General features: G+C 47.6%; 1 protein-coding gene across 15 annotated transcripts in view; it reads right to left on the bottom strand.

Moving 5' to 3' along the window:
- Positions 1-16,263, bottom strand: part of CDH22 (cadherin 22) — a 188,539-nt gene that overhangs the window by 71,780 nt on the left and 100,496 nt on the right. For all 15 annotated transcript variants that reach the window (XR_005587787.1, XR_005587788.1, XR_005587786.1 and 12 more), the window contains one exon: positions 9,178-9,314. Coding sequence is in view for 11 of the 15 variants with exons in the window: in XM_039498236.1 (XP_039354170.1) it covers positions 9,178-9,314 (137 nt within the window). In the remaining 4 variants the exon portion in view is untranslated. The remainder of the gene's footprint in view (positions 1-9,177; positions 9,315-16,263) is intronic.

The following is a 16,263-nucleotide window of genomic DNA, read 5'->3' on the forward strand; positions in this document are numbered from 1 at the left end:
GAGTGGGCAGGTGAGATTCTGTGGCCTGCGTTGTGCAGGAGGTCAGACTAGATGATCATAATGGTCCCTTCTGACCTTAAAGTCTATGAGCCTATAAGAAACGGTGGGGCTAGAAATGGGAGCATCATCTTTGGGGACCCTTCCACAGAACACACGGTATTTCTTTTCTTTTTGGCCCTGCTGCATCACTACCTGCTGGGCCTTTGAATAGAACATTGTAATATATTTTAAAAAAAGCTGTTTAAGGATTACTAAAATGTATTCTTTACAAAACTCTCCTCTCCCTCTGAGGCACCTGGTTTTACAGGGTGGGAAATATAAAAAGCAGCTTCAACAGATTTTTTTTAAAACTCTCCTGATATGTATTTTCTGTAACTTATGGGGTATAAGTAGAGCCAACAGTGGTCTGGGGTGGGTGGGATTGAGATGTTACTGCAGTGCATGTGTAAGGAACTGCAAGATTCACTCCTCCTAAGTACTCCAAACCTCACACGCCAGCGCCCCAAAGAGCTTTGTAGCACCCCTTGCCCCCACGTATACGTGCGGAATGACACGCACACACAGAGACATGTGCAGACATGCCCACGAAGGCATAGCCACGTGCTAATGTACGTACAGCTGCATGCACACACAGACCCACAGGCAGAACGAACCACATTTTCATGCTATTAGCCAGACCGTCAATCTGAGAAAGAGAAGGCAGAGAAGTATGACATCATCAAGCAGAGCCTGACAGAAAACAAAAATAGCAGCTGGTCCTCAGTGGCCAGGACTGAGGGGGTGCAACATGCCAAGGAAGAGCGTGATCAGTTTAAAGAGAGCATCATCTTTCACTGCTGCAACTCTACTCTGTATTCCAACTCAGCTGACTGACATGCAAATTAGTTTAATTATTTCTTCTTCTAAAATAAATTATATTTTGCAGTGGCTGCAATATGTTGTGTCAGGCAAAATTACATTCAATATTTTTAAACTAATTGATGTCAGCCTTGAGAAAACCTGACTGACAGCAGCAAGGAAACTAGGCTGCTACCTAAACGGTTTCCTAAATTAAAATTAAACATGCCGCTTTTCTGCATTTCCTCCAGGAGTCTGAATGCCATTAATCTGCAAAGACTGAGGGAGGAGATGGGAAAACCACACAGAGCAAGAGCGAGATGATGGAAGCACAGCACTGCAGTGAAGGAGCTGTGGACCTGTGATTGGCAGTTACCTTTGCCAACCTGGGCAGAAGTATTTCCAGATCCACTTGAGTCTATTACAGTTCCAGCAGATTGCCTGTCACACTGATTGAGGCACATGGAACCCAGTTCTAAGGCATGGCCCCAATTCCTCCAGTACAATGGTGCTGAATTCTGAGGCACGTTTTGACATTTCTTCTCAGCTTCAAGTAAATTCCAAAATAAAGAGTTTTTTCAATTATGAAAATAACCCTATCAGGGCACTTTTCCTGGTGTTATTTATTTAGATACTAAATTATAATTATTCCATGCTGCCCCTGGTTCTCAACGTGCAGCAGATTCTTGAACTTATAGTGAGTAACTGTGCAGGCTGTTGTTGACGGAAGCTAGAAGTTTTGGTACCTGAGGCTTTTGGCAGTGATGAGAAGATGAATCTCCTCTTTTCTTACCTGCTGGCAGAAGAGGAAGTGATATGAGGTTTTTGTTGATGTTGGCTTGAACTCTTAGTTCCACAGCCCAGAAATCCTGGACAGCAACCAGCTGCCCCACAGGTCCCCACCACATCCAGCAGCGGTGCATAAACATGCTAGTTGGACTTTTCTAATTAAAATGATCCCCACTAACAATATTTTTTACACCAAAACTGCCACCATTAGACTTCGGATTCAACCCACCAATGAATTGAACTATTTAACATTCACACTACTATGATGATTTGAGGAACCGCTCTTCTCGGCGCTGGTTAGGCCTCAGCTGGAGCACTGTATCCAGTTTGGTCACCGCTGTATTCAAAGGATGTAGACAAACTGGAAAGGATCCAGAGACAAGTGACAAAGATGATCAAAGGGATGGAATGCAAGTCATAGGCGCAAAAGCCAAAGGAATTGGGTATGTTTAGTTTGGAAAAGAGGAGAGTGAGGGGAGGACATGATAGCGGCAGGGGCGGCTCTAGGCACCAGCGGGCCAAGCGCCCGCTTGGGGCGGCATCCTGGGGAGGGCGTCATTTGGCTCCGGTGGAGCTCCCGCAGGCATGCCGGCGGGAGCTCCACCGGAGCCAAATGCCGCCCTCCCCAGGATGCCGGAGCCGCGGGAAGAGGGGACCCGCCGCGGGACTGGGGAAGGGCGGCGCAGCGCTCCGCGCTGCTTGGGGCAGCGTGATTTGTAGAGCCGCCCCTGGATAGCCGTCTTCAACTGATGGAAGACCAACAACTTCTGAAATGTGTTTCCCTGGGAATGCCACTACATGGCCAATGGTCAGTTGGTTGCCAAAAAGCGTCAGTGACGCCAGAGGATTGCCAGTGATGGACATGGACTCAGTGTACAGCCAGGCCACCTTAAGGATCGAGCTAGAGCTTCGTGCAGGCAGCACTCAGTCTGCAAGGAGGCTACAGCCCTGTGCAATTTGCCATCATCCAGATGATGAATGGTGTTTTAGAATCCTTTGCAAAGTCTGTGCATGTCACTATCACGTGCCCATACAAGGAAATCAGTGCATCAGAAGGCTCACACCTTTGGTGGAATACTGGGGAACGTGCAAGAGCTGTTGGGGAGGCTTGGGGCAGACAGCATTAGTTTCAGGGTGCAGGCAACTGGTTGCAGGGTCCCGACTGCCAAGAGGGGTGTCAGTACCTGGAGATGTGCTGAGAGGCCCAGAGCCTGGAACAGTGTCTAAACTCTGCCCTGCCCCAGCCCGATAGGAGCTTGTGAGATTTAGCATTTGGATCCCTCCAAGCAGTCTAATCAGTGTCCAATGGGGGAAGCTCAGCTAGATCTGTGATAACTTCTACCTCCAGGCTCAGACATTGGTAGTTACAGTCAGGCCATGCTCTGAACGTTTCTCTGCAACCGTTTGACCGTGTTCTTTTAAAGGAAGTTCTGCTCCTGCAGCACATCTCTGAAGACACAGATTCTGCAGCCAATTCTGTCACCCCTGAATCTCAAGAAACACTGGGCCTATCATCATGCTGAGTAGACTGGATGATCTAATATGTCTTTTCTGCAACAATGCTGAAATGGTGACATCACTATCATTCCATAGCAACTGATTTTGAAATAAACCCAGGATTATTGTGTCACCGGAGAAGCCAGATACACGAGGGAGCAACTCTTATTCCACCCATAATCTCAGTGGATTAGGAAGAGCAAAATGACACAGTAGAATTTTAGGGTTGAATATTTGGCCTGTCAGTGTGTGCACAAGAGGGGTGCGAGAACAAGTGAGTGCGTAAGTGCGTACCATTTTTCACAAGTGCAGACGTGAGTGTAACTGCCCGACTATGCAGGCAAATGGCTGCTTGCACATTCACATTTGCAGGTACAAGCAAATGCAGGTGTCCTAAATAGGGGCACCTAAAATCAGAGTCCGGAGCTGAAAACGTGGCTCCGTAGTGAGTGGAAGCAGCATGTGAGACCAAGTAATGTATAAATGGCTCTTACCTCCCCTGAGCCCTGCCCTAGCTCAGCGGCATGAGAGTAATTAAATTGCATCCAAACACAATGCTCTGATTAAAGCCGGTCTCCAGCAGGAAGATTTATCATCTCAATTACCAGCAGTGGACACAGCAGTCAAGTCCTCCTCATTTTACATGAGCAGAGAGGAAAGCAGGAGGAGAATCACAAATATTAGCCTAAGGAAGGTAAACAGCTTGTGTGTGAAATGAAGATTTATCTCAGCAAACACTTGGTCAGATTTGCTGAACAATCCCCAGGTTTGCTGGTTGGCTGCACAGTTACCAGGGCCCAAATATTCTGCCCGTTGCCAATTGGCACAGACAGGCCACCCTGGAGCAGGGGCTTTTTGCTTCTCTCTGGAAGAGAGAATCGACTCTATTGTCTTCACCTCAAATAGCGCATATTCTTGGAGAGTTATGGGTGTGGCCTTAGGCCCGTCCCTGCTTTTCCTGCTATTCCCCTGACGTGAATGTACCATTTGTGAAGAACTGTAACTGAGGTGTGGCCCCAGCCACACCGAGTGCTCAGGGAATCCCACAGGTGAACATGTATGGTGGTTCATTTGTAGTGCAGTAGCGCTTAAAGTCCCAGTCGGGATCAGGGCCCCATATCAATGCATGGAGAGTTCCTGCCTCAAGTTCCTCGCAATCTAGACAAGCCAGACAACGGGTCAGGGTTAGGGAGCTGGGGGGGAGGGGGGAGCGTGCTGGCAAACATCACATTAGTGCCATGCATTCAGTTTTTAATTTATCGTCGCTGTTGGTAATGGCAAGTGTTTGATCTAAGAGCAGGAAATGGGGAAGGGGGAAAAGGGAGTGCAGGGAGACAGGTACAGGACTGAGGAGGGAGATAGTTAGGTCAAACAGACTGTAAGCAGACATGGAGCGCCCAGGGGGGTCAGAAAAGCCACCACTACCCCAGCTCCTGAGTGGAAGGGGGATGGGGAGTCCCTTGGTTCCCTGGGCTGAGTGATTAGCATGGGGAGCTATGGACCTGATCCAGGGCAGAAGGAGAAGCTGTATAGATTTGTCTCCTCTCTTTGGAAGTCTTGTGATGTGTTTAGTACAAAGCACTTGCCTATGAAAAATGGGGAAATACTCTGCCACCTGTTTGTACTGAGCCTCACTTCCTCACGGCCCCCTCCCCTCGGCGCCAAGCCCCAGCGCAGGGCGGCCACGGCCCCCTCCCCTCGGCGCCAAGCCCCAGCACTGCTCTGGGTTCAGCCTGACATCTGTTATAAGGCCACATGCTGAAATTCCTTCTGTCACTTTGAAGGCCTTACCTTTACAACTGCCCTTTCCACCAGAGAATTCAGACATAAATTGTACTTTAAATTCAATATTGGCCATTAATATTTCATGATTACAAACCGTTAAGGGTAATGTCACTGGCAGGAACGTCTGGACAGTTAAAATGGATGAGTCAGAACTTACTGACGGGGAGAAGTCAGAATACTAAAGAATCTCCCCAGCTTTTGAAGTAATCCAGTCTGACAGGCCTCCCTGCTGGAGGGGAACGGCAGCATTTACTGACTTGTTCTGAAATCCTAGCTGCTGTGTATAAATATTTTCCTTCTGATTCTTGTCACCTCATGTTTGCTGTAAAAGCTGAGTTGTTCTGCACCACTAGCGTCCTCTCCACCGGCCAGCGCTAACACAACTTCATTTCCATGCCCTCAGGAGGCGCGTGCCCCTGCTTTGGTAACAATCTGTACCAGCTGAATGCATTAAAGGTGTCTAGACACACAGCGGTGCAGGGCTGGGAAGACCAGCCTGGGCCCAGCCAGTGCTCACCACAAGGCCACAGTGGTGCAGCTTTCCCAGGAACAAACAGCTCACAACAGCCAGTGGAAATAAAACCTCACTGTAACTAGAGACAGGACTGAGCCAAAACCCTAGGCTCACATGTCCCGGGACCATAGGGCTGCTCCAATCTGGGCCCAGTCTTCGTAGCTCTGGAGCCCTCTCATTGCAATGGCTGCAGCAGAGGTGGGTTGGAAACAACAGAAGTGACACAAGCTCGAGGACGCACACTGAGTCCCCCTGTGCCCAGGCATCTCAGCCCCAGAGCCAGGAAGGCAGGGCAAGGACAGGATTAGTGCTAAGTGAAGTCCTGGCCCTGCATCAGACCCATCAATGTGTCACCATGCGGCGTGGCAAGCGTGTGCACATCTTCCCTGACAAAAAATAACCCACGAAGACATCCCCTAAGGAAGACCTAGGCAAATTCCCCTGCTCAGAGTCAGATGTAGGCAGGTGCCCCTACCTGCACACACTGAGTGCACAGAGGAAAAATCCTTAGCTGAGACCTCTCTCTCATTTCAAAGGCATCCAGTGGACTGGACTGGAGCCTGGTGCTAACTGTGATGGTGGAAAGTGGAACATGACCTTGTCTGCGCCTGGCCTGGAGATGCTGGTGCCTGTTACCATTCTGAGACATTCGACACATGAGCGGAAGGGTTTGAAGATTGTGTTCGTGTTCTCTGTATTCCCCACTGTTCTGCTGGTTCTCGAAGCCTCTATCGTTCTCAATGCTTGTGTGGGATGTGGAGGGAATCCAAGGCCTCACACCGGAGTCAAAAGGGTCAGATCCATTGTCTTACCAAGAACAACCTGCTTAGCTCCACATAATGAGACAAGGGCCTGAACATGCATGACAGAGAGTGGCAGGGCACTGAGGATAATCTTGCCGGCTTCCTACCCAGCAGCAGAACACCTGTGGTCTATCAAAGCTCTTTTTGCTATTATTTATTTTATTTTCATTCCCCATGAGGAGTTTGTTCAAAGCCTCTGCAAGGCAGGACCAAGAGTTTGTTCTTTTCTGTCTTTAACTGAAGTAAAAAAGATGAACAGAACTTCTGCTGGGAAATCATTCTGCCCGAGTCAAGGCTTTGGCTGCTCAGCAACGTGCCAGCCATTTGTTCCATGTCGCTGTGTTTGGGCGGAAGTGCAGATACCCGAAAAATCCTCTCAGATAAACAGACATGAAACCTGCATGTCTGCTAATGCATTTCCTCCTTGCTCTCCCCAGCTGGATGAGAGAGGGCTCCTCAGCAACTGCAAATGAAGACTGGAAGGGCATTGCTGCCCTACGGAAAGGAAAGGGTATCACATGAGGATTGTATGTCAAGGTTCCAGAAGCAGCTTATTGAAAGAGAGGACAATGGAGTATGGAGAACAGGCAGGCTCCATCTCCTGCCACAGGCCCTTCCTGTTAGTCCCCCAGGTCACTGCTACAGTCTGGCTGTCAGCTCTGAATTCCTAGGCAGACGGAGTTCTCAGGCACAAGCTCCCTTTTCCACAATAGCCTTTAGGGAATCCAGTAGCTCCCTATCTCACAGCTACTTGGTTCTGCAAACCTCTACCCTTTAGGTGTCTCTCTTTCTTTCCCTTCTTCCTCTCAATCTTTCAGTCCCCGCCCTGAGTCTGGCTCTCGCCAGCTCATTTGTATTCACACACAAGGCAGGTGCTCCTTTTCTACTTGCCGTAGTGCTGAATATTTACTTCACCAACAAAAACGCCTTTCACTTAGCAGAACAGCACGTGCTGGCCCTCTTGGGGAGAAGCAGGAGAGCAACGTCAAGGGGCACGTTCAGAAATCCACTCTGTCGGCTACTGGCTCTTCCCTACTTCGTCTGCAGCCCTCCCAGCCCCAGTGAGGGAGCTCAAAGATTCATCAGAAGCAAAAGCTAACGTGACTGCTTGGGCTTTTGGGTTCCCATTGTCTTTTTGAAGTTTAGAAGAGCAGTTTTTATAACAGCATTTTCATCCTTCTGGGAAAGTGCATAGTATGGGAAGGGCAGAACCAGGCAAACAGTAGGAAAGGGAATTAGCAGAGTGCAGGAAACATGGGCAGAAACAGGAGAAAAACCATCAGTAACAACCCCCCACAGGCCCCTTTAGAAAGATAAAAGCAAATCTAGCAGCGTCTTCAAACTTCCAAGTCCTTGAAGTTTGTCCATCATCCACCCATCCATCTACCCATGTACTTAGATGTCCCACAGTATCTGGCACTTCCCAAGTATTCACAAAACAGAAATTACACTGAGAATTTCTCTTGCTTCCTTCCCAGCCCACAGGAGAGAGAGCCTGATCGATTAATGGGTTTCTTTATACGTGAGCAGGGCCGGCTCCAGACCCCAGCGCGCCAAGCGTGCGCTTGGGGCGGCGTCCCGCGGGAGGGCAGCAGGCGGCTCCGGTGGACCTCCCGCAGGCATGCCTGTGGAGGGTCCGCTGGTCCCGCGGCTCCGGTGGAGCACCCGCAGGCATGTCTGCGGGAGGTCCACCGGAGCCACGGGACCAGCGGACCCTCCGCAGGCACGTCTGCAGGAGGTCCAGCGGAGCCGCGGGACCGGCGACTGCCAGAGCGCCCCCTGCGGCGTGCCACCCTGCTTGGGGCGGCGCAAATCCTAGAGTCGCCCCTGTACGTGAGTAAGGGGTGCAGTGGTCTGTGTGTGCAGAAATTATTGAGGGAAAAACAGTCACAGAGCTGAGTTTTGCATTTAGTGAAGCTCTTCTGCTGCTCTGGATCTGGAGGCAAGTGTTCTCCCTGTGAGCACAGCCTCGGGAAGGGCAATTCTCTGAGCTCATTGAAGCTGCCTCAGCCTCCTTGCTGCTTATTCCCTGTGTTTAATGAAGTCTTTGGAATCACCAAGGCTCTCACCCAGTGGTGCCAGGCAGAGAAATAACCTTGATGAAGCACAGACAGCATGGCTGCTGCATCACCACAGCTGAGAGCAGGTACCTGCTAGAGCACAGAGAGCTGGGCCGAGACACAGAGCAGAGACAGTCTGCACAACTGTCTGGAGAAAAGGAAGAAGAGGGCAAGTGATGGGCCTTTCTGTCCATCTGTCGTATTTCATCTGTCAATCTGTCTGTCACTGTCATGGCCCTTTCTAGACACAATGCCCCAAATCTATTTGTTTTTATAAAATCACTGTCTGATGTAACACAGGACAAGCTGCTTCTGCTATTGGCCCGGTGCCTGTGCATGTAAATGGGAGGTACATGGGTAGGAGGCGTTGATCACAAAATACCTAGCGGTGCAGGTGCAGGGGCCGGATTGAATTTTAAGTTACTGCAAAGTCCTCACAATGTAATTTACTTCCCCATGGGTGGCTGTGAGTGCTGCACGTGTCTGAGGAGAGAGGCAGAGGCATCCATGTCCCCAAGACTCAGGCAGTGAATCCAGAAACAGGATGGCATCTGAACTGAGGAGGAAACACGTTATATAAACATGAGCTCTTAGCAGCCCCAGAGGTGTCTCATCAGGTGTGGAAGCAGCAAATGAGCAGCGTAGGGATGGCTGGTGGAGCTGCTGGGTAGATAACACGGGTTTTGATTAGTATTCATCAAAGGTACCATCCGACCACAGCTCCACTTCTCAACAGAGACAGGAAGAGTATTTTTAGATTGTCTGGGGAGATATTAGATTCCCCTTCCTGCATCTTCTCTTACATCACCTCTAGTTAATGCCTGCTTCCTTGAGGTGGTCACCTCTGCACCAGTGAGTGAGACCCACCCCTCTCCAGAACCCTCCCCCTCACCTGCTTCCATTGCCAGGACCGTGATGTTGTGCCACCCTGCCGTCTCCCGATCCAGGACTTTGCCTGTCACAATGGCGCCTGTGTTTGCATCAATGTCAAAGATCCTCTCCAGGTCGGTGTTGCTATCGATGGCGTATCTGAGCACAAAGCAGGAGAGAGCCATGAGGGACTAGGGAGGGGGCTAGGGAGACCTGCACTGACTCCCAGCCAGGTTGGTTAGGCCCTGTTACAATCACTTCCACTGTGACACTAACCTGCTCTCTGTCTGGCCTCTATCTCCAGGGACATAGGTAGCCCCATCACTATCTGACTGGAGGCCCTAGAGTTAAAGCGAGGGTACATGGGGGAAGGTTGTACCAAGAGTGCAAACTCCTTCCTTTGGAGAAGCAGGGACTATGGACAAGGGGAAATGTCTGTTCTGACTGTAACGCATCAGCTCAACACATTCATCGAATCGTAGAAATGTAGGACTGGGAAGGACCTCAACAGGTCACCTAGTCCAGTCCCCTGACTACGGACACAGGACGAAATATTATCTAGACCATCCCTGCCAGGGGTTTGTCTAACCTGCTCTTAAACACCTCCAGCGACGGAGCAGCAGTAGGTGTGATATATCTCAACTTCAGTAAGGCTTTTGTTACAGTCTCACAACCTCAGAAACAAACTAGGGCAATACAGCCTAGATGGAGCTACTGTGAGGTGGGTGCACAACTGGTTGGAAAATCGTACTCAGAGGGTAGTTGTCAATGGTATCAATCCAGGAGGCCAGCAAACCATCAGCAATACAATATAATTGAATTGTGTACAGTGTATTTCATACGCAAGGCATCCCAAAGCGTTTTACAGAATTAAATAATCCAAGACAACAAAAAGTACAAAGGATAAATTACCGAAAGGAGGGTGGCGAATAAATTAAAGCATTCAGGCCAATAACCGGGAGAGATAAATTGAGAGGCAGAGACAAGGGAGCTGAGAGATGAAATGAACGGAGAGCTGATGAAATAGGAAGGCACAGGAAGGCCATGACAGATGGCAGGGACTGCAGAGGAGAAGGATCCAGGTGACTGGGCGTGGATGAATTGTGGGGAGAAGATTCCTAGACCATGAGCTCTTCAGGGCAGGGATCATTTTCCTATTTGTTTGTGCCCTGCCCAACACAACGGGACCCTGATGTAGCTGGGGGCCTCCAAGCAGCAATATCAATATTAGTAACCACACAGAGACAAGACCCAGGAGCTCCACCAGAGAGTTTTCAGACAAGGAGGGTGGTTCCCAGTGTGATCTCAAGGCCACAGATTCCTCTACTCACATACCAGCCTTGTTTAGCCACAGCTCAGTCATGGGACTAACCTCCTCAAGGGTCATCAATGAACTTGCAGGTAACACTGGTGCATCCCTGTCAGGCTAGGGTACTTACAGAGCACCTTCCCACACAAGGTTTTAGCTGCATGGTTTTCATTAAAACCAACACCCGCCCTTGGCTAAACCGCTATCCTGGTGCACAAATACCATGGGAAACTGCAAAATACAGGGAGGCAGACACACAGTAGCTTGAAAATGAAAGGCCAAAACTGTCCAAAATCATCACCCATATATATGCACATGCAAATATATGTCCTGCCCATACAGTTATCTCCCCTGCCCACCTTTGCACCAGCAGAACATAGTATGTGTCAGGAGACTGTGACCCAAAGCTGGCGTGTAAAATTAAAAAGGTTGCAGAGGAGGTTTTAAACTAAGGGCTGGGGGAAAACCAACACATGCAGAGGAGCACATGATTCGGACAAAGATGTTACTTAGGGGAGGGTCTATTAATGTGGATTCTCCATGTCCTAGTAAAAAGGAGGAGACAGAAGTTGATAAAGTACAGGTAGGAACTGAAGAGAAACAGTCAAATGAAAAAGAGTCCCATTCAGTTACATTACATGAAGGTGGACAACTAAATATTGACAAATTTGATGAGTGATTGTATACAAATGCTAGAAGTCTAGGTAATAACATGGGTGAATTCAAGTGTCTGGTATTAAATGAAGATATAACAGGCATCACAGAAACTTGGTGGAATGATGATAATCAATGGGACATGGTAATATCAGGGTACAAAATATATAGGAATGACAGAGTAGGTCATGCTGATGTGGCACTATATGCAAAAGAAAGCATAGAGCCAAATACAGTAAAAATCTCCAATGACTCAAACTGCGTCACAGAATCTCTATGGATAGAAATTCTAATAAGAGTGGAGCAGTAGGGATATACTACCAGTCACCCGACCAGGATGGTGACGATGATTGCGAAATGCTCAGGGACATCAGAGAGCCTATAAAACTAGAAAACTCAGTAATAATGGGGGATTTCAACTATCCCCATATAGACTGGGTACATGTCACCTCATGATAGGATCCAGAGATAAATTTTCTAGACATGATTAATGACTGGTTCTTGGAGCAGCTAGTCCTGGAACCCACAAAGGGAGAGGCAATTCCCGACTTAGTTGTAAGTGTAGTAATAGATCTTGTCTAAGAAGTGAACATAGCTGAACTGCTCAATAAAACCGTAATGCAATGAAATTTAACCCACTACAGTAGCATTCAACTTCATGACGGGGAACCACACAAAACTGAGGAAGCTAGTTAAACAGAAATTAAAAGGAGTAGTCACAAAAGTGAAATCCCTGCAAGCTGCATGGAAACTTTAAAAAAACCACCATACTAGAGGCTCAAATTAAATGTATACCCCAAATTACAAAAAATAATACAAAGACCCAAAAATGCCACCATGGCTAAACAACAGCGTCAAAGAAGCGGTTAGAAGCAAAAAGGTATCCTGTCAACACTGGCTGCCAAATCCTACTGAGAAGAACAGAAAGGAGCAAATACTGTGGCAAATTGAGCGTACAAATATAATTAGGCAGGGCAAAAAAGAATTTGAAGAGCAACTAGCAAAAGACACAAAAACTAACAGCAAAAAAAAAAAAAAGGTTAAGTACATCTGAAGCAGGAATACGCCAAACAATGGGTGGGGCCACTGGATGATCAAGAAGCTAAAAGATCACACTAAGGTAAATTGCAGAGAAGCTAAATGAATTCTTTGCATTGGTCTTCACTGCAGAGGATGTGAGGAGATTCCCACACCTCAGCCATTATTTTAGGTAACCTATCATCTAAATTAGCCTCTGTACTGGATGACTGGTGGATAGCTAATGTGATGCCAATTTTTAAAGAAAAGGCTCCAGAGGCAATCCTGGCAATTACAGGCCGGTAAGCCTAACTTCAGTACCGGACAAATTGGTTGACACTATAGTAAAGAACAGAATTATCAGACACATAGATGAACACAGTATGTTGGGGAAGAGTCAACGTGGCTTTTGTAAAGGGAAATCATGCTTCAACAATTTTTTATAGTTCTTTGAGGGGGTCACAAAGCATGTGGACAAGGGTGATCCAGTGGATATAGTGTATTTGGATTTTCAGAAAGTCCCTCACCAAAGGCTCTGAAGCAAACTACGCAGTCATGGGATAAGAGGGAAGGTCCTCTCATGGATCAGTAATTAGTTAAAAGACAAAAAGAACAAGGAGTCACAAGTACTCCTCGTTCTTTTTGCTGATATAGACTAACATGGCTACCACTCTGAACTTGGTTAAAAGACAAGAAACAAAGGATAAGAATAAATGGTCAGTTTTCGGAATGGAGAGAGATAAATAGTGGGGTCCTGCAGGGCTCTGTATTGGGACCTGTGCTGTTCAACATGCTCATAAATGATCTGGAAAAAGGGGTAAACAGTGAGGTGGAAAAGTTTGCAAATGCTACAAAATTACTCAAAATGATTAAGTCCAAAGCAGACTGTCAAGAGTTACAAAGGGATCTCACTAAACTGAGTGACTGGGCAACAAAATAGCAGTTGAAATTAAACGGTAGTATATGCAAAGTAAGGAACATTGGAAAACATTATGCCAACTATACATACAAAATGATGGGATCTAAATTAGCTGTTACCACATAAGAAAGAGATTTGGAGTCATTGTAGATAGTCTTCACATCCACTCAATGTGCAGCGGCAGTCAAAAAAGCTAACAGAATGTTAGGAACATTGGGACACGGATAGACAAAAAGGAAGTAAATATCCTAATACCACTATATAAATCTATGGTAGGCCGACACCTTGAATACTGAGTGCTGTTCTGGTCACCCCATCTTGAAAAAGACATAGAAATGGAAAAAGGGCACCAAAAATGATAAGGGGTATGGAACAACTTCTGTATGAGAAGAGATTAATAAGACTGGGACTGCTGATCTTGGAAAAGAGATGACTAAGGGGATATATGATAGAGGTCTATAAAATCATGAATGGTATGGAGAAGGTGAATAAGAAAGTGTTATTTACCCCTTCACATAACATAGGAACCAGGGGTCACCAAATGAAATTAATAGGCAGCAGGTTTAAAACAAATAAAAGGAAGTATTTTTTCAAACAGCGCACAGTCAACCTATGGAATTCATTGCTAGGGGATGTTGTGGAGGTCAAAAGTATAATGGGGTTAAAAAAAGAACTAGATAAATTCCTGGAGGATAGGTTCCATCAATGGCTATTAGCCAAGATGGTCAGGGATGCAACCCCATGCTCTGAGCATCTCTGAGCCTCTGACTGCCAGAAGCTGGGACTGGACGACAGGGGGTGGATCATGCAATAACTGCCTGTTCTATTCATTCCCTCTGAAGTATCTGGCATTGGCCACTGTCAAAAGACAGGATACTGGGCTAGATGGACCATTGGCCCTACTGGGTCAGACCATTCTCATGTTCATAGACAGATGCTGATAATCTCCAAGAGCCATCGCAGCAAGTGGGCAGGACCCTGGCGTGTCCTCATGTGGGATATGCTCCCATTTTCTGCCTTAGCTCCCAATGGAAGGACAGAGCATGCCAAGGGCATTACCTTTCCCTTGATCCTCAGATTTCTTCAGAGGCCTCTAACACCAACCTGGCCTGGATCGCAGCCTCCAGCACTCATTTGCCGCTCTGTGCTTATTTGTTGCCAAAAAGGCAATTGCAAGAAAACGGAAAAAGCTCTGGGTGTCCAAACCAGCAAAAATCTCTCCGATGGAGACTGTCTTGCTGGAAGGAATAATAGAAACTGGTGCAAAAAATTTCAGCTCCTTCTGATGGATTAATCAAGATATTTACATAAGCGTTCCATTATTCTTCCACATCCCCTGGCCTCTAGCACATCTCTCTCCTCTTCTCCAGTCCATATGTAGTTAGAGATGGAGATGGTACTTCATTCTCTTCTCCATATGTCTGCCTATTTCTGTGGTCGACATGAGATGTACACATCTGTTTTGTTTGTCCTCTTGTCTTTGCTGCATAAATAAAACACTTTAATAAAAATAATTGGGGAGGAAAATCCAATCACCATGGAGAGAGAAACCCGAGTTTAGAAGCATCTGGCGTCCGCTGACTCTGTGAGAAGCCAGGGTGCAGGTATGATTGAGCCTCTCTTCTCACACTTGTAACTGCTTTGCTTGTGAGTGTATTTTAAATCATGTCTACTTTGTCTTTTAAGGATTGATTGTCCTTATCGAGCTCTGCAATAATTCCAGTCCCTTTACCATTTCGCTCCTCTCCCACAAAATCCAGTGGGAGGAGCTGGATTTCTGAGGAGCCTGCGTGTCCAGCTCTCTACAGTGTGGCAGGATTGAGTTTATTTTTCCTGGGTCTCAGCCTTGGAGCTCTCCAGTTCTAGTAATTCTACAAAGCACCCTCAGCAACTTGTTCTACTGCCTTAAATACCCTGGGAGCTCTCGGATACTCTGATTCTCACTGCCGGTTCTGGGATGAGTCACTTAATGTCTGTACAGCTTGTCGAAGACAAAAAGCCCCATCTAAGTGCTAGGTGGGGGTGGTGTTATTGCTATTTAACCTAAATTCTCCTCCCCTCTTGCAGCTTGAACCCAACTCCATCTCATTCTGTCCTTGTTGGTTAGATAGTTACTGATCTTTCTCCTCTTCATAACATTCCTTTCTGTAGTTACAGACAGTGAGTCTCCCCTCAGAGCACCCCCCACTGAACTCCCAACACCACTTTCTGCAACACCTGAGTTTTGCTTCGGGCTCTTCTTCCAAATAGCAACAAGTCCTGATCCTGCTTCACTTGTGGGAACTGGCCAGTCACAGCCTGAAGTGAGCTGGCTGGAGATGTAGCAAAAGGTACGCCAGGCAAGATGCCGGGAGGACTGCTTACGTCTAGAGAAAAGAAGGCTTCACTCCACAGTCAGTGCTGAATCCAGAGCATCTGCATGGTGCTAAGTGGCCTTACGGTGAGATGTAAAGTCGAGGCCCTGACTGTTAATGATCCCGCAGCATGTTTTCAATAGATGGGATGTTAACCCCAGCACTGTGGGCAATTTTCAACTGGAGTAAATGCTAGGGATGGGTGAACTGAACAGCAGGGACTTGGTGTAAACAAGAGAGGCATGCCCCTGGCAAGGTAGCGTGGTCAGGTAAACTACACACAAATACACCTTGCTGGCTGCATCACCACCACACAAGAGCTATAACACAGACACACGCAGCTACGCATGTGCACACACATGCATCACTAATGTGACATCTGTGCTCCTCTCACAGTGAGGCGCCAGCGTGGTTAGGGGCAGCTTGCCCCATTGGAATGTGCTGTGGGATTGTGGTTCGGGAGTGCTCAAGCTGAATCGAGGCCAGACAGCGATAGGATGTGAAGTTCTCTCTTTTCACCCCGGGGCCACGCCCATTCAGACAGCTGCCTGCCCCATGCTGTTCCTACGTGTCCAGAGCTGAGATCAGCAGGGAGAAAAGGTTCAGGCCCACACAGCTCAGCCCAGAATTTCTAATGACCAGAAACTGCCAATTATGCTGAATTGATGCAGCATTTTTTTGTCACGTGGATCTTTGTCCACTGGACACTGAGCTATAGCCACCAAACTCACCTGCCATTACAAGCAAAACATGACCCCTTCCTCCCAGTGTCTGGGCACCCGCATATGATGCTGCAGCCCAACCCCACTGAGCTGATCAGGCCCATGTTCTCCAGATTTCCTGGACTCTGGGATG

The sequence above is a fragment of the Mauremys reevesii genome, linkage group 13 (genome assembly GCF_016161935.1).
Source record: "Mauremys reevesii isolate NIE-2019 linkage group 13, ASM1616193v1, whole genome shotgun sequence".
NCBI lineage: Eukaryota > Metazoa > Chordata > Testudines > Geoemydidae > Mauremys > Mauremys reevesii.